At 45.6% G+C, this 24,815-nt stretch overlaps 1 protein-coding gene across 1 annotated transcript in view; it reads left to right on the top strand.

Annotated features, from left to right (window-relative positions):
• The window catches only part of LOC124594622 (Down syndrome cell adhesion molecule-like protein Dscam2), a 191,172-nt gene that overhangs the window by 76,150 nt on the left and 90,207 nt on the right, over positions 1 to 24,815 (top strand). The window contains exon 7 of the mRNA XM_047132994.1: positions 16,413 to 16,588. Coding sequence (XP_046988950.1) covers positions 16,413 to 16,588 — 176 coding nt within the window. The remainder of the gene's footprint in view (positions 1 to 16,412; positions 16,589 to 24,815) is intronic.

Raw genomic sequence — 24,815 nt, 5'->3', positions numbered from 1 at the left:
CCTAGACTTAGAACTACTTAAACGTAACTAACCTAAGGACGTCCCACACATCCATGCCCGAGCCAGGATTCGAACCTGCGACCTTAGCAGTAGCGCGGTTCCGGACTGAAGCTCCTAGGACCGCTCCGCCGTAGCGGCCGGCAATGAAATAAGTGATCAAAGTGATGAAGACAGAATTGTAGAGACTGAATCTTTAGCTGAAGGTAGTGCTAAAAATTTATTTAGTTAAAAGAAATATTGCTGGTTGCTGAAGCCTTTCCAATGATGGCCAACGGCATTATTTTTCCGCATTTCGGACGGAATTGGGGTGTATGCGCTTGACCTTCACAATTCCTACAAAAACGATACTCCGGCGAGCTGCTTTAATTTCATGAAGAAGCTTGGGAACTCGTTGGTGACAACACAGAAAAAAAGCGAGTCAACAGCCTTCACATAGATATAAACTTCGTATATCCATTCACTGTGTTTTGGGTGTAGCAGAACCAAGGGTAGAAGTCGTTGCAAAAAAAAAAAAAAAAAAAAAAAAAAAAAAACAGAGCTTGATTAAATTTTCAGCGAATGCAAAGAAAACCTCTGAAAAGAAAACTAAAAACCCAAAAACTACATTTTTTAATGTTTTTTGATACCTTTTTATGTTTTTATTATTACATGTACAGTAAACAATTAAATATAGAAAAGAGTAAAATTTATCGTTCAAGTTATTTGAGTTTTCATAGTATTAACATTATCATGTAACATTATGTTCATTTTGTGCAGTTTTTTGTTTAAATGCTTTTATTTCGTAAAAATAAACTTTAAAATTTATTCGGATTTTTTTTTGTGATATTAATGCAATATTTTACATAAAAACTGAACTATTTCACTGAAACTGATGCGTGCAATTTTTATGGATGCTTAACTATATTGGTCTGTCAGACCGCACCTGGGACAGAGTATGACAAAAAAATTACCTGGGAAGCTGAGGGTTAGAGCATGTGCCTACGATTGCGCTTGACCTGGAGTTAGCCGGTTTGAATCCTTGTGGTGGAAGAACGTTTTGCCCCCAGTATTTGGCCGGCAAGGCCAGCAGATTTTAGCGAACATCAGTATTTGCGACAACGTTCCGGATTAAATTCCAAATTTCTGTGGAATGTCTGTCTAATGGAGCGAGGGCATGTGACACTGTTGATAGTCATCCATCTATCGAACGACACCTTAAACTCAGCGGCTCCTTACGTATGATCCAGGTTACTAAACGGCTGTAGCGGACATCCGATTGCAGACTACCTGTCTACTGGCTCCAAATGGCACGAAAAATTTGATTTTCAGTTGCGCCTATAATTACTGACCGAAATTAAAAATTTAAAATCCTGTCATAATCTACTCATTACGACGTATAGTCGTACATTAGAGATTGAAAACGACAGGTAAAATATTGAAATTAGAAACTGTGTATGTGAATTGAGCAATCGATCTCACGGCGTGCAAATTACCCAGACCATATTGATCCACTATTTTGGAATGAGGGAACTGAGCGACTTCCGCCAACTTAACATATAACTTCAAACTCTTTCGAAACATTTTCTCGCTGAAAACCCTGCTCTCCCACAAATTAATTGAAGGAAAAAAGCTTACCGCTTACTATATATACACTATTCGTGTAGTAAACCTACACCATCAGGCACGACGTTTCAATTTATTATTTCTTTACTTATACTAACTGTCTTTGCAACACATTTTGTAGACAGTATCCACCTATATCAGCGAATCTGACTGAAAAATTATATCAATGTGCAAGACGTAGTTCGGGAGAAATGACATTTTGAACACAGGTTCAATTCTTTACAGAATCGATGGTGGGGGGTCACTGGTTCCAGTAGAGTAGCTTACGTGGGAATGCTGTGTGGGAGAAACGACTGTCGACAGACCTCCGTGTGGGCTCTAATTTCTCTGATTTCCTCGTCATGGTCATTTCGTGAGACATACGTGGGCTGATAGGATATGTTACCCAGATGTTCTCAGAACATACACTCTCGTAATTCTCGCCTCTCCATGATACACAACTCCTCTCTTGTAGTGTCTGCCAGTGGAGTAAGTTGAGCATTTCAGTATCGTCTCGCTACTCTCCATTGAATCGTATCTAATTCTTCTATTAATCCAGGCTGGTAAAATTTCCAGACTGATGGGCAATATTCAAGAATATCCCTTACAAGTGTAAGACACATATTTCATGGATGGATTATACTTTCTTGAGATTCTCCCAGCGAACAGCAGCCTGGAATCAGTTTTTTCTACAGTTAGTTCAGTGTGGTCAATGTCCTTTAGGTCGCTCTGGATAGCTACCTTTAGTTATTGTACAGTTGTTACTGTTTACATACAACTCTTAAGTACGAGAGCCGTTCAGGAAGTATTAAAAGGCGTCTTTTTCTTCTGAAAGCAGTCTGATTTCATTCAGGATTCCAATACATTTCGTCATTCCCCACTCTTTTCGCTCCAAAACCTGCGAAACCGGCGTCCGGCCATAGTGATTTAGGTTTTCCGTGGTTTCCCTAACCCACTTCTGGCAAATGCCGGGATAGTTCCGTTGCCATGGCATGACCGACTTCCTTCCTTAATCCGATGGGTGCCGATGACCTCGCCGTTTGGTCCCCTCCCCAAAATCAACCAAATAACCAACTATTGAAAACAAAACTTACGTGCCAAACCCTGATGTTCAGTGATACACTGACGGTATGCCTGTCCGGGCTTTTTCCACAATCGAAAGAACTGGCTGCAGCAAGCTGTACATGATCATCGTAATACTTAGTGTGGACTAGCAACTCCGGCCTACTAGTCGGGAATAATTTCTGAGCGAGGCGGTAAACGCTCATTGTTTTACCCATCAAGTGCAAAGTACTGTTAATCGTTTCATATGTCAACACATATGAAACTATTCACAGTACTTTGCACTTGATGGGTAACACAATGAGCGTTGAATTGGGCGTAGTACTCGTTACGTGTAGTGTGAGGAGGGCTATGCGAGAGGCGTTCAATGAATTCGAAAGTAAAGTTCTATGTTCTGACTTGGCAGAAAATCCTAAGAAATTTTGGTATTATGTCAAAGCGGTAGGTGGATCAAAACAAAATGTCCAGACACTCTGTGACCAAAATGGTACTGAAACAGAGGATGACAGACTAAAGGCCGAAATACTAAATGTCTTTTTCCAAAGCTGTTTCGCAGAGGAAGACTGCACTGTAGTTCCTTCTCTAGATTGTCGCACAGATGACAAGATGGTAGATATCGAAATAGACGACAGAGGGATAGAGAGACAATTAAAATCTCTCAAAAGAGGAAAGGCCGCTCTACCTGATGGGATATCAGTTCGGTTTTACACAGAGTACGCAAAGGAACTTGCCCCCCTTCTTGCACCGGTGTACCATAGGTCTCTAGAAGAGCGTAGCGTTCCAAAGGATTGGGAAAGGGCACATGTCATCTCCGTTTTCAAGAAGGGACGTCGAACAGATGTGCAGAACTATAGACCTATGTGTCTAAGGTCGATCAGTTGTAGAATCTTGGAACACGTACTATGTTCGAGTATAATGACTTTTCTGGGGACTAGAAATCTACTCTCTAGGAATCAGCATGGGTTTCGAAAAAGACGGTCGTGTGAAACGCAGCTCGCGCTATTCGTCCACGAGACTCAGAGGGCCACAGACACGGGTTCCCAGGTAGATGCCGTGTTTCTTGACATCCGCAAGGCGTTCGATACAGTTCCCCACAGTCGTTTAATGAACAAAGTTAGAGCATATGGACTATCTGACCAATTGTGTGATTGGATTGAAGAGTTCCTAGAAAACATAACGCAGCATGTCATTCTCAATGGAGAGAAGTCTTCCGATGTAAGAGTGATTTCAGGTGTGCCGCTGGGGAGTGTCGTAGGACCGTTGCTATTCACAATATACATAAATGACCTTGTGGATGACATCGGAAGTTCACTGAGGCTTTTTGCAGATGATGCTGTGGTATATCGCGAGGTTGTGACAATGGAAAATTGTACTGAAATGCAGGAGGATCTGCAGCGAACTGACGCATGGTGCAGGGAATGGCAATTGAATCTCAATGTAGACAAGTGTAATGTGCTGCGAATACATAGAAAGAAAGATCCCTTATCATTTAGCTACAATATAGCAGGTCAGCAACTGGAAGCAGTTAATTCCATAAATTATCTGGGAGTACGCATTAGGAGTGATTTAAAATGTAATGATCAAATAAAGTTGATCGTCGGTAAAGCAGATGCCAGACTGAGATTCATTGGACGAATCCTAAGGAAATTCAATCCGAAAACAAAGGAAGTAGGTTACAGTATGCTTGTTCGCCCACTGCTTGAATACTGCTCAGCAGTGTGGGATCCGTACCAGATAGGGTTGATAGAAGAGATAGAGAAGATCCAACGGAGCGCAGCGCGCTTCATTACAGGATCATTTAGTAATCGCGAAAGCGTTACGGAGATGATAGATAAACTCCAGTGGAAGACTCTGCAGGAGAGACGCTCAGTAGCTCGGTACGGGCTTTTGTTGAAGTTTCGAGAACATACCTTTACCGAGGAGTCAAGCAGTATATTGCTCCCTCCTATGTATATCTCACGAAGATACCATGAGGATAAAATCAGAGAGATCAGAGCCCACACAGAGGCATACCGACAATCCTTCTTTCCACGAACAATACGAGACTGGAATAGAAGGGAGAACCGACGGAGGTACTCAAGGTACCCTCCGCCACACACCGTCAGGTGGGTTGCGGAGTATGGATGTAGATGTAGATGTAGATACATTACTCTTGTGATTCACTGAAAGCTCGGAACGGTGGAATGCACAGAGGAGGCGCTGTGGAAGTGGTTGGCTGTTGTGCCGGAGTTGATGCGGCAGCGGCTTGGGCATTAATGGCCTGCTGGACTGGCGTCACCAACAGCGGCTTTGTCCATTCTGAAACTGAATGAACTGCATTAGATCAAAGCCTGCTGCAGCCGGAGGCGTCAGCGCAGGTGGTTTAGGACGCGCGTTAGAGGCCATTTTAATGAGAGGAGCGTCGCTACAAAGTAATTGTACACAATTAGCGAAAGCGTTGCGGCGAGTCTGCAATAAAGAACACAATCAGTAGCAGTGCGCCTCTGAAACAAAAGAGAGAAATGTTAGTGACGCGCTGTGGCGGAGAGGAGTAGGGCGAAGGGAGCGTTGGTCATGAAATCCTCGTCACCAGATGTTGTGTCGGCTACTGTGGAAGCCAGCACGGACACAAACAAGGAACGAGGGAAATTGCGATGGCCGGTGGCAGGGATCCACAATCATCTGTGCAAAGCACTTTCAGATTAATGTAAACCTTTTTTTCTGTTAAGGGAAGAAACATAACTCGATCCGCATGCTTCTTGGAGGAATAGCACTGCCCGCACTTTCCGTTGGCGCACAGATCAGCGACTTCTTGATGTTTCGCGGCGCTGCCCTGTTAGGTGTGCAGTCGAAGCTTTAGGACTGCACAGCAGACACGGTTGATTATGGGTGTATACCCTCACATGCTAATCGACCTAATTTTTGTCCGTTCAAATGGTTCAAATGGCTCTGAGCACTATGGGATTTAACTTCTAAGGTCATCAGTCCCCTAGAACTTAGAACTACTTAAACCTGACTAACCTAAGGACATCACACACATCCATGCCCGAGACAAGATTCGAGCCTGCGACCGTAGCGGTCACGCGGTTCCAGACTGTAGCGCCTAGAACCGCTCGGCCGCCCCGGCCGCTTTTGTCCGTCGCAGCAAGAATTTATGCTGGATGAGTCAGTTGCAACTGTATTCAGATGTCCTGAGGTTCGTGGATTAAGGAGCTTATTGAAACCGCTTTTGAATACCTTGGGAAACAGTAGATAACTAAGTTCGCTAAAGCTCATAGAGGAAAAACTTGTAACTGTGAAGAGTAAAGTGTTGCCGATATTCCTAGATTTGCGGAAAGAATTTGACACAATGTCCCACTGCAGACTGTTAACGAAAATCTGAGCGTACGGAATAGTTTCCCAGATAAGAAACAGAACCAAGTACGTTCTCCGAGACGGCAAGTGTTGTCAGAGGCAAGGGTATCGTCAGGAATGACAAAGAATGTGTGATAGGGCAGTTCTTCTTCTCTACATACATAAATATACTGGTGGAGCTGTGTTGCACGGGAAGCTGTCGCTATTGAGTAGCTGTAGGAGGATACAAGATGACTTAAAAAAATTTCTAGTTGGTGTGATGGAAGGTAGCTAGATCTAAATGTAGAAAAATGTAATTAGTGCTGGTCAGTATGGAAAACAAGCCCGTAATATTCGGAAACAGCATAATTAGTGACCTGCTTGGTCCAACCATGTCATTTAAATATCTGGACAGAACATTTTAAAGTGGTACGAAACGGATCGAGCACGTAAGGATTGGTGTAGGGCAGGCGAACTTTCAGCTTAGGTTTACTGGGACAATTTTAGGAAAGTGTGTTTCATCTGTAAAGGAGACAGTGTATATGACACTAGTGCGATCCATTCTTGAGTACTACTCGACTGTTTGGGATCCAGAGATAAGAGCGGCTCGAAGATATCTTAAGAAACAGAAACCAATACTTTCTCCTAGACGGCAAGTGTTCATCAGGCGTAAGGGTATCCCCAGGAGTGCCCAGAGTTGGATTAAAGGAAGACATCGAAGAAATTCAGGGACCGTACAACACCCTCAGAGGCACTGTAGCGAGAAGGAATTACTTCTGTGGGCGGTATCACTAACCTGGTGTCTTGCTGCTTCGGTAAGTCCCTCGTCGCACAGTAGTAGCGCTCAGGCGCAAGGTTGCATGTAGCTGGTGATCGTGCTGAATTGGAGTGTTTAGGGATGCCAGTTGTCAATCGTCAACAACGTTTGTACTATACTTGTTTTAATACAGAAATTGCTTTGTCACACACGTCACAGAAACAGCATTTGCAATATGGCGGCTCTGGACTACGCCGTTATATTCGACCCTATACACACATTAACACCGTTTTCTGACTTTACATGATAATAGACCCTGCCCACGACACGTGGCGCTCTGATAACTGATAACTTCACTTTATATCTTGTTTAACAGCTGAAATATGTACTCGCAGCCGTTCTCTTAGAGCCGCCCCGGTTACACGACCGTGCGTTTTAAGTGGCTCCTCGCGACTGACTCGCCCTGTCTTCCCGAAGGACAAGAGAGACGCCCCCTTTCTCCCTCAGCCAATAAGGACACTTCTCTCGTTTCCTACATATATATATCCAAACTTTCAGCCAATGGGGGTTCAGGTCGCTGTTGCTAGGCGGATCTGACGTCACTTTTGCCAGCATTGTGACGGAAGTTTGTCTCGGAACACTATCTCAGATTGTAAGATCCTACTCCCTAATAGTCGGATCTTGTCCCTACTAAGGTTACACAATATTGCCTCCTACTATTTCATCTCTAATCTCCTTGCTTTCACGTAATTGTTAAATTTACTGTTTTGGTTGGCTGGAGAGCCAACACCGTGTTACTAGAAGGAGGCCGAAAGGCACGCGTTTTAGCTCACGCAGGCTGGCGTGAGGTCTGGAACAGGACAAGGAAATTAGAATTTAGAAAAACGGACGTAGCTGGTGGAATACTTAACTTTAATCCGTTAATGAAGAACGTCGGTCTTGACGGTACATGAATCAATATCAATAGTAACTGATAATGGCCCCTTGCTAGGTCGTTGCAAATAACGTAGCTGAAGGCCATGCTAAACTATCGTCTCGGCAAATGAGAGCGTATTTTGTCAGTGAACCGTCGCTAGCCAAGTCGGTTGTACAGCTGGGGCGAGTGCTAGGAAGTCTCTCTAGACCTGCCGTGTGGCGGCGCTCGGTCTGCAATCACTGATAGTGGCGACACGCGGGTCCGACGTATACTAACGGACCGCGGCCGATTGAAAGGCTATCACCTAGCAAGTGTGGTGTCTGGCGGTTACACCACATTTACATATAGCCTGGCTGATACTGAGCATTCCCGATCGCATAAATATGCATAATAAGACCTGAAGGGAATGCACATACACATTACAACTGGCCGCCAGATTTGTTACCAGTAGGTTCGATCAACACGCAGTTATTGGGGAGGTACTTCGGCGACTCAAATAGGACCCTCTGGAGAGAAGTCTAAGTTCTTTCCAAAGAACATTATTGAGAAAATTCAAAGAACTAGCATTTGAAAGTGACTACAAAACGATTCCTCTTCCGCCAATGTATATTTCGCGTAAGGACCACGAAGCTAACAGGAGAGAAATTAGGGCCCGTACGGCGACAAACAGAAATTCGCTTATCCCTCGCTCTATTTACGAGTGTAATTGGAGTGGAAATTTCTAACAATGGTACAGGCTACCCACCACCACGCGCCGTACGGTGGCTAGCGGAGTGTAGATGTACGATGTAGAATCGCTTCAGGAGGCGTATGGGCACGTTTTTATGCAGGCAGCCGTTTCCTAACCGTTTAATATAAAGAACCCAACTGCCTATAACCTCTCTGGCGCATTTGGGACTCCCCGCGGGCCGTCGTCGGCCACAGCCGCCGATGCAGGCGTCTCTTTCGCCTACCGAGGAGCGCCATATGGCGTGAAACGCGTGCGGAGCAGTCCGTGATCGGAGCAAGCGTAAGTCGGCTGCGCGCCCCCGAAGGCTCAGCTAGTCCGAGCACTTGACGATGGCGATATGTATGGTTACCGCAATATTGTTCCCGCTCGACACTATGATCCGGCAGCACACTCGTGGAGTGTTCGATGACCTCCAAAGAGTCTGTTCACAATGAACATGTTTACAGAGCAACTGCACAGTCAGTTCCACAAGAATGTGTACACCATAATTTTAAATGTAACTTAAGCAGTGACATCTCTGGTAGTGGTCTCGAATCTGTAGTCAATGACCTTTGGCACAATGTGTAGATAAACATTCTGAGAGCTGAATGTTTTGTTCTACTGGTTGCAGTTTCAGCTATTTGAACTATTTACAGCCAATTTAAACGCTGAAAAATGTGGAATATTTATCAAACATGCCTTCTGAGGTCCGTTAAGAAGCTATTTGGTTCGAACGAGGCAAACTGGGTGCTTCAAGAGAATAATGATCAGAAACATCGCAGCCGTCTCTGTACAGCGTGGGGTGTCCACAATGGAGTGTTCTGCAGTGTCTCCGGATGCAAATCCGATCGCAAATGTTTCGTTGTATGAAGTTTAAAGGAAATCCAATACATAGGTAGAAGCAGCTGTCATATATACACTCCTGGAAATTGAAATAAGAACACCGTGAATTCATTGTCCCAGGAAGGGGAAACTTTATTGACACATTCCTGGGGTCAGATACATCACATGATCACACTGACAGAACCACAGGCACATAGACACAGGCAACAGAGCATGCACAATGTCGACACTAGTACAGTGTATATCCACCTTTCGCAGCAATGCAGGCTGCTATTCTCCCATGGAGACGATCGTAGAGATGCTGGATGTAGTCCTGTGGAACGGCTTGCCATGCCATTTCCACCTGGCGCCTCAGTTGGACCAGCGTTCGTGCTGGACGTGCAGACCGCGTGAGACGACGCTTCATCCAGTCCCAAACATGTTCAATGGGGGACAGATCCGGAGATCTTGCTGGCCAGGGTACTTCTAGAGCACGTTGGGTGGCACGGGATACATGCGGACGTGCATTGTCCTGTTGGAACAGCAAGTTCCCTTGCCGGTCTAGGAATGGTAGAACGATGGGTTCGATGACGGTTTGGATGTACCGTGCACTATTCAGTGTCCCCTCGACGATCACCAGTGGTGTACGGCCAGTGTAGGAGATCGCTCCCCACACCATGATGCGGGGTGTTGGCCCTGTGTGCCTCGGTCGTATGCAGTCCTGATTGTGGCGCTCACCTGCACGGCGCCAAACACGCATACGACCATCATTGGCACCAAGGCAGAAGCGACTCTCATCGCTGAAGACGACACGTCTCCATTCGTCCCTCCATTCACGCCTGTCGCGACACCACTGGAGGCGGGCTGCACGATGTTGGGGCGTGAGCGGAAGACGGCCTAACGGTGTGCGGGACCGTAGCCCAGCTTCATGGAGACGGTTGCGAATGGTCCTCGCCGATACCCCAGGAGCAACAGCGTCCCTAATTTGCTGGGAAGTGGCGGTGCGGTCCCCTACGGCACTGCGTTGGATCCTACGGTCTTGGCGTGCATCCGTGCGTCGCTGCGGTCCGGTCCCAGGTCGACGGGCACGTGCACCTTCCGCCGACCACTGGCGACAACATCGATGTACTGTGGAGACCTCACGCCCCACGTGTTGAGCAATTCGGCGGTACGTCCACCCGGCCTCCCGCATGCCCACTATACGCCCTCGCTCAAAGTCCGTCAGCTGCACATATGGTTCACGTCCACGCTGTCGCGGCATGCTACCAGTGTTAAAGACTGCGATGGAGCTCCGTATGCCACGGCAAACTGGCTGACACTGACGGTGGCGGTGCACAAATGCTGCGCAGCTAGCGCCATTCGACGGCCAACACCGCGGTTCCTGGTGTGTCCGCTGTGCCGTGCGTGTGATCATTGCTTGTACAGCCCTCTCGCAGTGTCCGGAGCAAGTATGGTGGGTCTGACACACCGGTGTCAATGTGTTCTTTTTTCCATTTCCAGGAGTGTAATTTGACGATTCAGAGGCTTCCTTTACCAGGATACAGATTAGCTGGCTGTTTTTCAAGGAGTTCCGTGCGGGGTGGGGGAGTGGCTATATACGTAAAAACAGTATTCCATTTGAGTCCATACACGTATCACGGCACTGCACTGAACAGATATTTTAATCTTGTGCAGGGGCAGTTGATTTTAGTGGAACTAAACTTCTAATTGCCGTTGTTTGTAGGTCCCCTACTGTGAGTTCAGAGCATTTCTGCTCTAACTAGAGAGGGTTCTTGATACACTTTGTAGGAAGTACCAGAAATTGGTTATATATGGTGACTTCAGTATAAATTTAGTATATGATGGTGCAAGAAAAAGGATGTTGGTAGCTCTCTTAAATTCATATGATCTGATGCAGACTGTGCTTTCTCCAACTAGGGTGCAGGGGAACAGTAGCACAGCCATAGACAATATTTTTACTCATTCCTCATTACTACAAGGGTATTCTGTTAGTAAAAGGGTGAATGGCCTTTCACACAACGATGCACAAATTCTAACACTAAAAGGCTTTTGTACACAAACAAATGTCATAATTACAAACTATGTAGGAAAGTTAACCCAACAGCAATAGCCGGCCGGAGTGGCCGTGCAGTTCTAGGCGCTACAATCTGGAACCGAGCGATCGCTACGGTCGCAGGTTCGAATCCTGCCTCTGGCGTGGATGTGTGTGATGTCCTTAGGTTAGTTAGGTTTAATTAGTTCTAGTTCTAGGCAACTGATGACCTCATAAGTTAAGTCGCATAGTGCTCAGAGCCATTTCAACCGACAGCAATAGAGAGTTTTTTAAACCTTGTCAAGGAAAAAGAGTGGCAGCATGTTTATAGTGCCGATAACATAGATGATAAATATAATGCTTTCCTTAACACATTTCTGATGCCCTTTGAGAGTTGCTTTCCATTAGAATGTCCTACACGGGAAACTAGCAGTAAAAGGCAGCCTGGGTGGATGACTAGTGGGATAAGGCTATCATGTGTAACAAAGCGGTAATTATATCAATATGTTAGAAGTAGTCACAATCCAGCTACAGTAGCCCATTACAAACAGTATTGTAGGGTGCTTAAAAATGTTATTGAGAAAGGCAAATAGTATGTGGTAATCAAACAGAATAGGTACTTGACAGGATAAAATTAAAACCATATAGTCATTTGTGAAGGAAGTGTCTGGTCAGCAGCTCAAAGTCGACGATATAAAGTCAGTTCGTAGTAAAAATATTTCTGTTGCTGATAAATCAGATATATGTACAGTATTTGATAATCATTTTCTGGGCATTGCTGGTGAATTAAATAAAAATTTAGTTTCTGCAGGGAATCATATAACTTTCTTGGCAAATGCCTTTCCAAGATTGATGTCTGAAATACTCCTCTCTGATAGACAAGGGGGAGATTGAGTCAATAATTAAATCTCTGAAGACTAAGCACTCTCATGGATATGGTGGAGTGCCTAACAGAATATTAAAGTACTGTGCTGCACATGTTAGCCCTGTATTTAGCCATATTTGTATTTTTTCCTTTAGGAATGGTCAGTTTCCTGAACGATTAAAGTACTCAGTAGTAAAGCCGCTTTATAAAAACGGAGAAAGGGATAATGCAGACGTATTTCTATGCCATCATTGTTTGCTAAATTTATTGAAAAGGCTATGTTTGTAAGGATAAGTGATCATTTTGTATCACACGATTTGCTATCAAATGTACAGTTCGCCTTTAGGTTTCGAACGCTAGGCATATTTTATTATTTAACTAAGGCATTTGATTGTGTTGATCACAAAATATTGGTCCAGAAGTTGGATCAATATGAAACACGGGGAGTAGCTCACAATTGGTTCACCTCTTACAACAGACAACAAAAGGTCATTCACAATGTTGAGGATGGCTCTGACGTGGGGTCTGAGTGTGGTACAGTCAAGTGTGTGTGTGTGGAGGGGGGGGGGGGGGGAGGATTGCCCCAGGGATCAGTGTTGGGGCCACTCCTGTTCCTTATTTGTATAAATGATATGCCCTCTAGTATTACAGGTAACTCGAAAATGTTTCTGTTTGCTGATGTCATTTGATTGGTAGTAAAAGGTGTTGTGCACAACATTGGCTCTGTTCACATAGTGCAGTTCGTGACCGAAGTTCATGGCTTGTAGAAAATCAACTAACGCTAAATCACAGTAAGACTCAGATTTTACAGTTTCTAACATACAATTCAACAAAACCTGACATTTTAACTTCACAGAACGGGCATATGATTAGTGAAACTGAACAGTTCAAATTTCTAGGTGTTCAGATAGATACTGTCATGTAATGCCCATGTTCAGGATGTTGTTCAAAGACTTAATGCTGCCATTTTTACTATCCGAACGGTATCTGAAAATTAGTCTACTTTGCTTGTTTTCTTTCGCTTATGTCGTATGGTGTTATATTTTGGAGTAACTCTTCCCATTCTAAAAGGATATTTTTGGCTCAGAAACAGGCTTTTCGGGCAGTAAGTGGTGTAAGTTCACGAACCTCTTGTCGACCCCTGTTCACAAGTCTGGGTATTTTGACATTGGCCTCTGAATGTGTATATTCCTTACTGTCACTTCATGTTAACAATAATAGCTTATTCCCAAGAATAAGCAGCTTTCACTCAGTTAATACTCGTCAGAAATCAAACCTGCGTTTGGATCGGACTTATTTAACTCTTGTGCAGAAAGGTATGCATTATACTACTGCATCCATTTTCAATAAGCTGCCACTCGAATTCAAAAATCTTAGCAGTAATCCACGCGCTTTCAAATCGAAACTGAAGAGTTTCCTCATGAGTCACTCCTTCTATTCTGTCGAGGAGTTCCTTGAAACATTAAACTAATTCTTGTTTTATTGTTGATTGAGTTTATATAATCTATGGAGTGATTTTTTTCGGGTTCATAAACATTTTATCTGTTATTACTTTTATGTTGTAATTTCATGTACTGACACGTTCCATGACCTTGGAGATTTGCTTCTCAATTTAGTCCTACGAAACATGACGTGTAAATAATAAAAAAATAAAACATATCGAAGCATTTCTTCGAAAACTGGAGTCTGCAATTGGTTATGAATCATGGCATGCATTTCAATTGCATCGCTTCTACTTGTGATTTTCCCTTGCAGTGCGATGAGAATAGGGTGTACCTGTAATCAGTGAAAGTAATTCTTCATTTGTCTGTTATAGTATACGTCACAGGATTGACAGGACGTAAAAATGGACCCGTTTCTGTACTTTATTGATTCGTGGGGTGAGCAAAGCCATTTCTTCTTATACAATAGCTGTTTGTCGATGAAACCGGAATCGACGCGAAAGTCATTTAGCCAAAGTGTATGCCGTCCTTTCAACCCAGCGACGTATACTTTTGCGGACAGATGAAGCATTACATTAGGCGCTTACAGAAGTGCCCTATTAGGCGATTACAGAAGTGCTCTATTGTCATCGCACAGCAAAGGAAAATCACAAGTAGAAGAGACGCAGCTAAGCTACACGCCTTGATCCATAATGATTCGAAGGTTCCAGTTTTCGAGAAAATGTTTCCATGTATGTGGTTAATCGGGAAATTATCGCCAGTTCGCGTGGTATTTGGCAACGTTAACGAGGTTGCTTTTCGTAATTATATTCACACTAAAAAATATGGCTATTGCATATGTGCCTTCCGACGATGCCCATGGTGCTCTGAATTTTTAAATGTTCTTATGATAGATGTCACCCTGGAAAATGGATTCGTTTTCAGAAAGTACAAAATCACAAATTTTTGGAAGTTTATCACAGTTAAAGGTCCGTTTCGTATAACTAATTTATTAACACCCCTCTATGTTTCAGTTACTGATAATTGTGTAAGATGACATGAGATTTGAAAGATAAAATCTTTTTTTTTTTGTCAGTTTTGATGTCACATACACTATTGGCCATTAAAATTGCTACACCACGAAGATGACGTGCTATAGACGCGAAATTTAACCGGCAGCAAGAAGTTGCTGTGATATGCAAATGATTAGCTTTCCAGAGTATTCACACAAGGCTGGCGACGGTGGCGACACCTACAACGCGCTGACATGAGGAAAGTTTCCAAACGAATTCTCACACAGAAACAACAGTTGACCGGCGTTGCCTGGGGAAATGTTGTTGCGATAAGTCGTGTAAGGAGGAGAATTGCGTACCATCACGTTTCCACTTTGATAAAGGTCGGATTGTAGCCTATCGCGACATTGCTGCTCGCGTTGGTCGAGATCCAATGACTGTTAGCAAAATATGGAATCGTTAGGTTCAAGAGGGTAATAAGGAACGCCGTGCTGGAATCCAACGGCCTCGTATCACTAGTAGTCGAGATGACAGGCATCTTATCCGCATGGCTGTAACGGATCGCGCAGCCACGTCTCGATCCCTGAGTCAACAGATGGGGACGTTTGCAAGACAACAACCATCTGCACGAACAGTTCGACGACATTTGCAGCAGCATGGACTGTCAGCTCGGAGACTATGGCTGCGTTTACCCTTGCCGGTGCACCACAGGGGTGCACGAATGGCAAAACTTCATTTTTTCGGATGAATCCAGGTTCTGTATACAGCATCATGATGGTCGCATCCGTGTTTGGCGACATCGCGGTGAACGCACATTGGAAGCGTGTTTTCGTCATCGCCATACTGGCGTATCACCCGGCGTGATGGTTTGGGGTGCTATTGGTTACACGTCTCGGTCACCTCCCGTTCGCATTGACGGCACTTTGAACAGTGGACGTCACATTTCAGATGTGTTACGACCCGTGGCTCTAGCCTTCATTCGATCGCTCCGAAACCCTACATTTCAGCAGGATAGCGCACGGCCGCGTGTTGCAGGTCCTGTACTGGCCTTTCTGGATACAGAAAATGTTCCACTGCTGCCCTGGCCAGCACATTCTCCAGATCTCTCACCAATTTAAAACGTCTGGTCAATGGTGGCCGAGCAACTGGCTCGTCACAATACGCCAGTCACTGCTCTTGATGAACTGTGGTATCGTGTTGAGGCTGCATGGGCAGCTGTACCCGTACACGCCATCCAAGCCCTGTTTGACTCAATGCCCAGGCGTACCAAGGCCATTATTACGGCCAGAGGTGGTTGTTCTGGTTACTGATTGCTCAGAATCTATGCACACAAATTGCGTGTAAATGTAATCATTTGTCAGTTCTAGTATAACATATTTGTCCAATGAATACCCGTTTATCATCTGTATTTCTTCTTGGTGTAGCAATTTTAATGGCCAGTAGTGTACGTTCGTAGCCACTATTCACCGAGCTCACTTGGTTTAACGCCGCGCTCACGATCTTAAGTGACGCCAAAGCTTTGACTGTGATTTCGTCGCACGTGACTGAGTGTTGATAACAAAATCAAAATGGACCCCCACTATTTTCTCCCTTATTTCACCATGTGAATTTTCGACTACGTCAGCCGGCCGCGGTGGTCTCGCGGTTCTAGGCGCTCAGTCCGGAGCCGCGCGACTGCTGTGGTCGCAGGTTCGAATCCTGCCTCTGGCATGGATGTGTGTGATGTCCTTGGGTTAGTTAGGTTTAAGTAGTTCTAAGTTCTAGGGTACTGATGACCACAGATGTTAAGTCCCATAGTGCTCAGAGCCTTTTAAACCATTTTTTTCGACTACGTCAGCCAGCGACGTATGGCGGGTTACCCTTATCAGACTAGCAGCGGACAGGGGCCAGGTGAGCCATGCTGGATGTGTTGGCGTGTGCAGGTGGTTCCGCAGCCAGGGCGCCTCCAGCCAGCGCGTCGTCCTGGAGGATCGCGTGCGGCAGGTGGGCGGCAGCCTCTTCCTGGCGGCCGCGCTGCTCAGGGACTCTGGCCGCTACGTCTGCGTCGTCAACAACTCGGTGGGCGCCGAGCGCGCCTCCACCTCGCTGCTCATAACCAGTGAGTACCCCACACGTCGTGCGTCGTCTCACAGTGACTCACGCGACTCTCAGTGCTACTGGCAGCGACGGGCGATCAATACTTGATTCATGGACTCAACATTGTTAACTTTCGTGGTTTAAAGTTCAATTTTTTTAAACATTCTCTCTGAATCAACTGTTGGCGTCATTATCATAGATGAGTTAAAACTGGGTGCAAACTGGAAACTAAATTCAAAATATTCAAAAATTGTAAAAATATGAGTCTTAGTACTCCCTGTATATACACTCCTGGAAATGGAAAAAAGAACACATTGACACCGGTGTGTCAGACCCACCATACTTGCTCCGGACGCTGCGAGAGGGCTGTACAAGCAATGATCACACGCACGGCACTGCGGACACACCAGGAACCGCGGTGTTGGCCGTCGAATGGCGCTAGCTGCGCAGCATTTGTGCACCGCCGCCGTCAGTGTCAGCCAGTTTGCCGTGGCATACGGAGCTCCATCGCAGTCTTTAACACTGGTAGCACGCCGCGACAGCGTGGACGTGAACCGTATGTGCAGTTGACGGACTTTGAGCGAGGGCGTATAGTGGGCATGCGGGAGGCCGGGTGGACGTACCGCCGAATTGCTCAACACGTGGGGCGTGAGGTCTCCACAGTACATTGATGTTGTCGCCAGTGGTCGGCGGAAGGTGCACGTGCCCGTCGACCTGGGACCGGACCGCAGCGACGCACGGATGCACGCCAAGACCGTAGGATCCTATGCAGTGCCGTAGGGGACCGCACCGCCACTTCCCAGCAAATTAGGGACGCTGTTGCTCCTGGGGTATCGGCGAGGACCGTTCGCAACCGTCTCCATGAAGCTGGGCTACGGTCCCGCACACCGTTAGGCCATCTTCCGCTCACGCCCCAACATCGTGCAGCCCGCCTCCAGTGGTGTCGCGACAGGCGTGAATGGAGGGACGAATGGAGACGTGTCGTCTTCAGCGATGAGAGTCGCTTCTGCCTTGGTGCCAATGATGGTCGTATGCGTGTTTGGCGCCGTGCAGGTGAGCGCCACAATCAGGACTGCATACGACCGAGGCACACAGGGCCAACACCCGGCATCATGGTGTGGGGAGCGATCTCCTACACTGGCCGTACACCACTGGTGATCGTCGAGGGGACACTGAATAGTGCACGGTACATCCAAACCGTCATCGAACCCATCGTTCTACCATTCCTAGACCGGCAAGGGAACTTGCTGTTCCAACAGGACAATGGACGTCCGCATGTATCCCGTGCCACCAAACGTGCTCTAGAAGGTGTAAGTCAACAACCCTGGCCAGCAAGATCTCCGGATCTGTCCCCCATTGAGCATGTTTGGGACTGGATGAAGCGTCGTCTCACGCGGTCTGCACGTCCAGCACGAACGCTGGTCCAACTGAGGCGCCAGGTGGAAATGGCATGGCAAGCCATTCCACAGAACTACATCCAGCATCTCTACGATCGTCTCCATGGGAGAATAGCAGCCTGCATTGCTGCGAAAGGTGGATATACACTGTCCCCCATTGAGCATGTATGGGACTGGATGAAGCGTCGTCTCACGCGGTCTGCACGTCCAGCACGAACGCTGGTCCAACTGAGGCGCCAGGTGGAAATGGCATGGCAAGCCGTTCCACAGGACTACATCCAGCATCTCTACGATCGTCTCCATGGGAAAATAGCAGCCTGCATTGCTGCGAAAGGTGGATATACACTGTACTAGTGCCGACATTGTGCATGCTCTGTTGCCTGTGTCTATGTGCCTGTGGTTCTGTCAGTGTGATCATGTGATGTATCTGACCCCAGGAATGTGTCAATAAAGTTTCCCCTTCCTGGGACAATGAATTCACGGTGTTCTTATTTCAATTTCCAGGAGTGTAGAAGCATAAAAATGTTTTCACACTAATATTATTATTACAGTGCAATGTTTACATCTTACATTTGCACTGAAGCGTAGTAAATTAGTGAAGACAAGGAGGACAGTATATAAATTTTTAACAGAATGCCGTTGTCGTTCCTTACAGTTTCGCCAAAAGTATGCGACGTGAGCTTTTCTCTGACAGTTTCCGCACAAGTTCACCTTTTCTTTGATGGACAGAATATAAAACGCGTGCTTTTGATAGCGTTTCCTGTTGTTGTTATAGTAACTTCTGGTGCTTGAGTTCACAGTCAACTTTGCTTTTTTAAAGAATGTTATCTTTCCACTGTTGACAGCAGTGTTTTATTTTTCAATACACGATTGAAATTTTGGTACTTAGGTCATCGTCAGGTGCTTAAAACAGTCCCTTATGGTAAGCCAAAAATATTCGAGACTTACATAACGACCTGAAGTATCTCGATATTCAGCTACCCCTACCTACGGGTTTTATGCAACTTGCCACGTCTTCAGACACCACGTGCCAATTTCATTTTCTCTCGCACGATACGCCTAAACTAGTACTCCTATAGCACTAATGAACAGGGCCCTTTTGTAGGATATTTAATGTAGTTAAATTTTGTACTGGGATACGGTTTCGGTAAAGGCCGTAGTTGTCGAATTATTCAAGAAAAACCTACGAAATTAGGGCCTTTATGTAGGATATTTAATGTAGTTAAATTTTGTACTGGGGTAAGTTTTCGGTAAAAGCCGTAGTTTTCGAATTAATCAAGAAAAACCTACGAAATTGGCCTTCAGATATGTTTGTCTTTAATTACTCCAAAATCATTGCCCACACGGAGACAGTATCCCAGTTCGAAATTTAACTAGATTAAATTTCCTACAAAAATGTCCTGTTCATTTTTTCTATATGACTAAAAGTTTCCGGGTAGCAGGCAAGAGAGTACGAAAATCTCACACGTGCTTTTTTAAGGCGTTGCAGGTTTCACAAAACCCAAAGGTAGGTGCATCTGAAAGGAACAAGTTACATTCACAGTGAAGGTGCATTCTGACCAGTATTGCGTTCACCTCAACAGTTATTAACACCTAAGAAACTTGTTAATCTAAAAAACGAGTCAAAATCTGCGATAAAATTTATATATTCCTTAAAGGTAACTTTCCGTCTCGAACTTTTGTTGAGATTACTACGACAAAACAGATTCTCGTCACCTTGTCTAAAACAGTGGTAGTGTATTATAACGATCGATAATATACACTTGTGTCGGAGAGAGATAGAGAGAAAGAGAGATAGAGAGAAAGAGAAAGGGAGAGAGAGAGAGAGAAATTAAATGGAACAAGAAATGACACCTTCAATCTGCACGCTACAGAACATTACACAGCCAGAATTTAATCTATAAGAGCCAATTTAATGCCACTTTTCTTTTTAGCAGCAGATGCTTCAGTTCGTAAAAAATTAAAACGTTATCATGAGTTACATTCTGACTTCTTAGTTCGCTGGTGGGTTCAAGTGCAATACTCACACGTTGATAGTTTTCTGCCAACTCAAGGAGCTGTGGAACAAACACATGAGAGAATAGTGAAAGTCGTCCATTCGAAAGCAGCCCAGGGAGTGATCGAAATTGAAAAACGTAAAACGCACGCAAGATTAATCACCCTGCTATCAACTACGAACGTTGAAGCCTTCAGACAATAACGAAAACTGCCATACAAGTGGTCCACATTTCTGGCAAATACTTTGCTCTTTTACATCGAATACACTTTCTGAAGTGATGTCACCCTTGAAACTCTGCCACATGTCAAGCGATAATGTCGTATACTGCAGAGATACATAATCTATGAGTAATTCCTACCAATTTTTCCCAAATACTAAGAACTGCAGCAAATTTGTCACTATGTCGCCTTTCTTCTCAAACTTGTTTCTTATCAGACATCATAACACCTGTATTTTACTAGATAAAGCTAGTGATATTGTAACCCGAAATATATTCTGGCCTATTTCTTTCTCCCACAACTTTTTCTTAGACTTCCTGTACGATCGACATATATCAGCAAGAAACAACAGCACGAGATATCCTCGAAAGAAGACACTCTCAACGTTTATTCATTGTTCTCCCTATTTTCAGTAATTTTCAGAAAGTGAAAAATTCTAATGCATAAGAAATTGTTTCAAATAAACTTCCTGTGTCAGTTATTCGAGTGGCGTGTTCTTGCTTATGCTGGCTGCAGAGAGACGGTTGCTTTGCAGAAGCGGACTAGACCGTCATTCTGAAGCATAACTTCTTGAACGAGTACCGTGTCTACTCCAGACTGAACGTTAACTTAAGTGATCGTCAGAATCCTCGCTTGTGGATACACTGCTCATATGATTTTCACATTCAGCCACTGAGTATTCACGGTCAGATACGTTTACAGTCTCCCTTACCTTAATGACCACAGTCAACGCTTATTTAACACCCCTGATGGCGTTGCGGACGGGCCACAAATGGGGAAAATCTACTGGCATAAGCGACTTTGATAAAGGGCAGGTTGTTACGGTCTGGAATGATCATCTCGGGAACTGCGAAGCTGGTGGTTATTCACAGAATGTGGAAGACGGAGGGCTGCCCGCTCTGGAAACAAGGAGATGCGGTGACCTATGGAAGATGTGATGACAGATTACAGCGCTGGTACAGACATAAATTCTTCCGACCATACACCATTTAGAGCACATTGTTAAAGTTGGTGACCAGCAGCAGATGAGCCCTACATTTTCTCACGTTAACCAAATGACTGTCCATTACTATTGCTGTGACCACGGAATCATCCACACGTAGCAATTCTACAAAAGACACTAATGTCAGATGAACAGGTAGTAACACGATGGGTGTCCAGAAAGTAAGTTCCGATCGGTTGCGCTATGGAAACGACTGTGAAAATCCGATGAAGCTTTGCACAGATGTGTTCGACAGTGTCTCTAGTATGCCTGTCGGTTCCATCACTTCGCTCTTTTCAGTTCTGAACGCATGGTGAGCACATACAGATGCGTAGAAAATAGTGTATCCCGCCAAGTATGAGGTCCTGGTGAGAGATTTCGCCTGATGTTATGCAGCCCGCATTACAGAACTGTCATACCGTTCCTACTACATGACAATTTGCAGGGGCCATGAAAATGCTCCTGCAGCGTTTACGATGGGAAGTGTTTGATCAACCGTACTACTGCCCGTAATTGGCTCCCTCTGTGTTTCATCTCTGCTCTCATTAACTAATAGCTATGAAGACAACATTTTCCGACAGACAACGAGCTATAGATGAGCGTAGAGAATTGGCGGGAAGAACAGGCGGCTGCCTTCTATGAAGAGGGTGTTGGAAAGTTGCTACAACGCTACGACAAATGTTTAAGTCGGAGTGGTGACTACGTAGAGCAGTGGCTGTAAGCTCTAGCTAACTGTTGCAGATAAAATGTTTCTGATTTTCAAAGTGGTTCCCATTTCGCAATCAATCGGAACTTACTTTATGGACAGCCCTCTTATTTATTTTGGGTGATACTGATCCAAACATTACGTATGTAACAGTTACCGTTTTGGAAAAAACTATTTTAACAGTCGGAAACTTTATTGAGCAGCTTGCAGTTATAGAAGGGTCAACAAGTTTCACTAACATATCCCATTTTAATTAGCTGACATTGTCTGCTGAGCTGAGGAGCAATCAATGAATTCAACGAATTCATTGTAAATAAATCTTCAGATATTAAGTATTATGTCTCCATGCTCGTCGTCAAATATGAGGTGTCTAGAAATCCTTCCTGCTCGGTTCGCTAGACAATCACATCAAACAAATAGTATTAATGAGTTTTATTACAAAAAAGTAAATGACAATACTTAACTTTAACAATTGCACAGTATTGTCGCAAGCAAAGGGCGATATACAAAATAAGCGATCTCTTCAGTATGAGAATTCACAAGTCTGTGTTACATAAAGTGTACAAGTGAGGTAACGAGCGTTGACGCTTCTATCCAAGTCGCCAATCTTGAAGCAGCTATTCAACTGGATTGAAACCAGTCGGGCGACGCTTATGTGCTCTTCACATAGGGGCGCTGCTGTCGCGTTCTCGTCTTGGAGAGAGGTCGGTCAGCTTGCGATTGGCTGACGTCTTCTCCCAGCCATCTCTGTTGTATCGTTCCCGACTGGCGTGCCGGCGCTTAACTTTACGCCGTAACATGAAGTTTTTTATTTCCTTGAGCGTGTGTAGGTACACTGGATTACTAGTTTTGACAGGATCAAGGGTGCGCTCTTCAGATCCATAGTGTACGGCTTACGATCATTCTCTGCGATAAAGCATCCGGTTTTTTTTCGTGTAATCGTAACGGACTCACAATAAAAAGAGAGTAGAACTTTACAAAGATTAGCTGTCTCCTCACGGCAAGATAGAGTCAGACAAGTGTAGCTCATCAAGAAGAGCCGCGTGTGTCTGCCGGCAGCCAACCAAGACACGTGCGGTGCTTCTTGACCACACTTTTAATCTGTGTATTGCCACAAGGACATAGCTATATATATATATATATATATATATATATATATATATATATATATATATATACTCCTGGAAATGGAAAAAAGAACACATTGACACCGGTGTGTCAGACCCACCATACTTGCTCCGGACACTGCGAGAGGGCTGTACAAGCAATGATCACACGCACGGCACAGCGGACACACCAGGAACCGCGGTGTTGGCCGTCGAATGGCGCTAGCTGCGCAGCATTTGTGCACCGCCGCCGTCAGTGTCAGCCAGTTTGCCGTGGCATACGGAGCTCCATCGCAGTCTTTAACACTGGTAGCACGCCGCGACAGCGTGGACGTGAACCGTATGTGCAGTTGACGGACTTTGAGCGAGGGCGTATAGTGGGCATGCGGGAGGCCGGGTGGACGTACCGCCGAATTGCTCAACACGTGGGGCGTGAGGTCTCCACAGTACATCGATGTTGTCGCCAGTGGTCGGCGGAAGGTGCACGTGCCCGTCGACCTGGGACCGGACCGCAGCGACGCACGGATGCACGCCAAGACCGTAGGATCCTACGCAGTGCCGTAGGGGACCGCACCGCCACTTCCCAGCAAATTAGGGACACTGTTGCTCCTGGGGTATCGGCGAGGACCATTCGCAACCGTCTCCATGAAGCTGGGCTACGGTCCCGCACACCGTTAGGCCGTCTTCCGCTCACGCCCCAACATCGTGCAGCCCGCCTCCAGTGGTGTCGCGACAGGCGTGAATGGAGGGACGAATGGAGACGTGTCGTCTTCAGCGATGAGAGTCGCTTCTGCCTTGGTGCCAATGATGGTCGTATGCGTGTTTGGCGCCGTGCAGGTGAGCGCCACAATCAGGACTGCATACGACCGAGGCACACAGGGCCAACACTCGGCATCATGGTGTGGGGAGCGATCTCCTACACTGGCCGTACACCACTGGTGATCGTCGAGGGGACACTGAATAGTGCACGGTACTTCCAAACCGTCATCGAACCCATCGTTCTACCATTCCTAGACCGGCAAGGGAACTTGCTGTTCCAACAGGACAATGCACATCCGCAAGCATCCCGTGCCACCCAACGTGCTCTAGAAGGTGTAAGTCAACTACCCTGGCCAGCAAGATCTCCGGATCTGTCCCCCATTGAGCATGTTTGGGACTGGATGAAGCGTCGTCTCACGCGGTCTGCACGTCCAGGACGAACGCTGGTCCAACTGAGGCGCCAGGTGGAAATGGCATGGCAAGCTGTTCCACAGGACTACATCCAGCATCTCTACGATCGTCTCCATGGGAGAATAGCAGCCTGCATTGCTGCGAAAGGTGGATATACACTGTACTAGTGCCGACATTGTGCATGCTCTGTTGCCTGTGTCTATGTGCCTGTGGTTCTGTCAGTGTGATCATGTGATGTATCTGACCCCAGGAATGTGTCAATAAAGTTTCCCCTTCCTGGGACAATGAATTCACGGTGTTCTTATTTCAATTTCCAGGAGAGTATATATCTTTCGACCAACTTTGAGCTGGGTGGATTCGGGTTACCTTATCAATAAGGTAGAGGTTACGGATATGAAAGTAGCTAGGATGATTGCAGGTACTAGTAGATGGGAACAACAGCAGGAGGGTGTCCACAATGAGGACATCAAAGAAAAACTGGGAATGAACACTATAGATGTAGCAGTCAGGGCGAACAGGCTTAGACGGTGGGGTCATGTTACACGCATGGGAGAAGCAAGGTTACCCAAGACCCAAGAGACTCATGGGTGCAGCAGTAGAGGATAGAAGGAGTCGGGGTAGACCAAGGAGAAGGTACCTGGGCTCGGTTAAGAATGATTTTGAAGTAATAG

The sequence above is a fragment of the Schistocerca americana genome, chromosome 2, assembly GCF_021461395.2.
Source record: "Schistocerca americana isolate TAMUIC-IGC-003095 chromosome 2, iqSchAmer2.1, whole genome shotgun sequence".
Classification (NCBI taxonomy): domain Eukaryota; kingdom Metazoa; phylum Arthropoda; class Insecta; order Orthoptera; family Acrididae; genus Schistocerca; species Schistocerca americana.
This window is presented reverse-complemented; position numbering and strand designations above follow the sequence as displayed.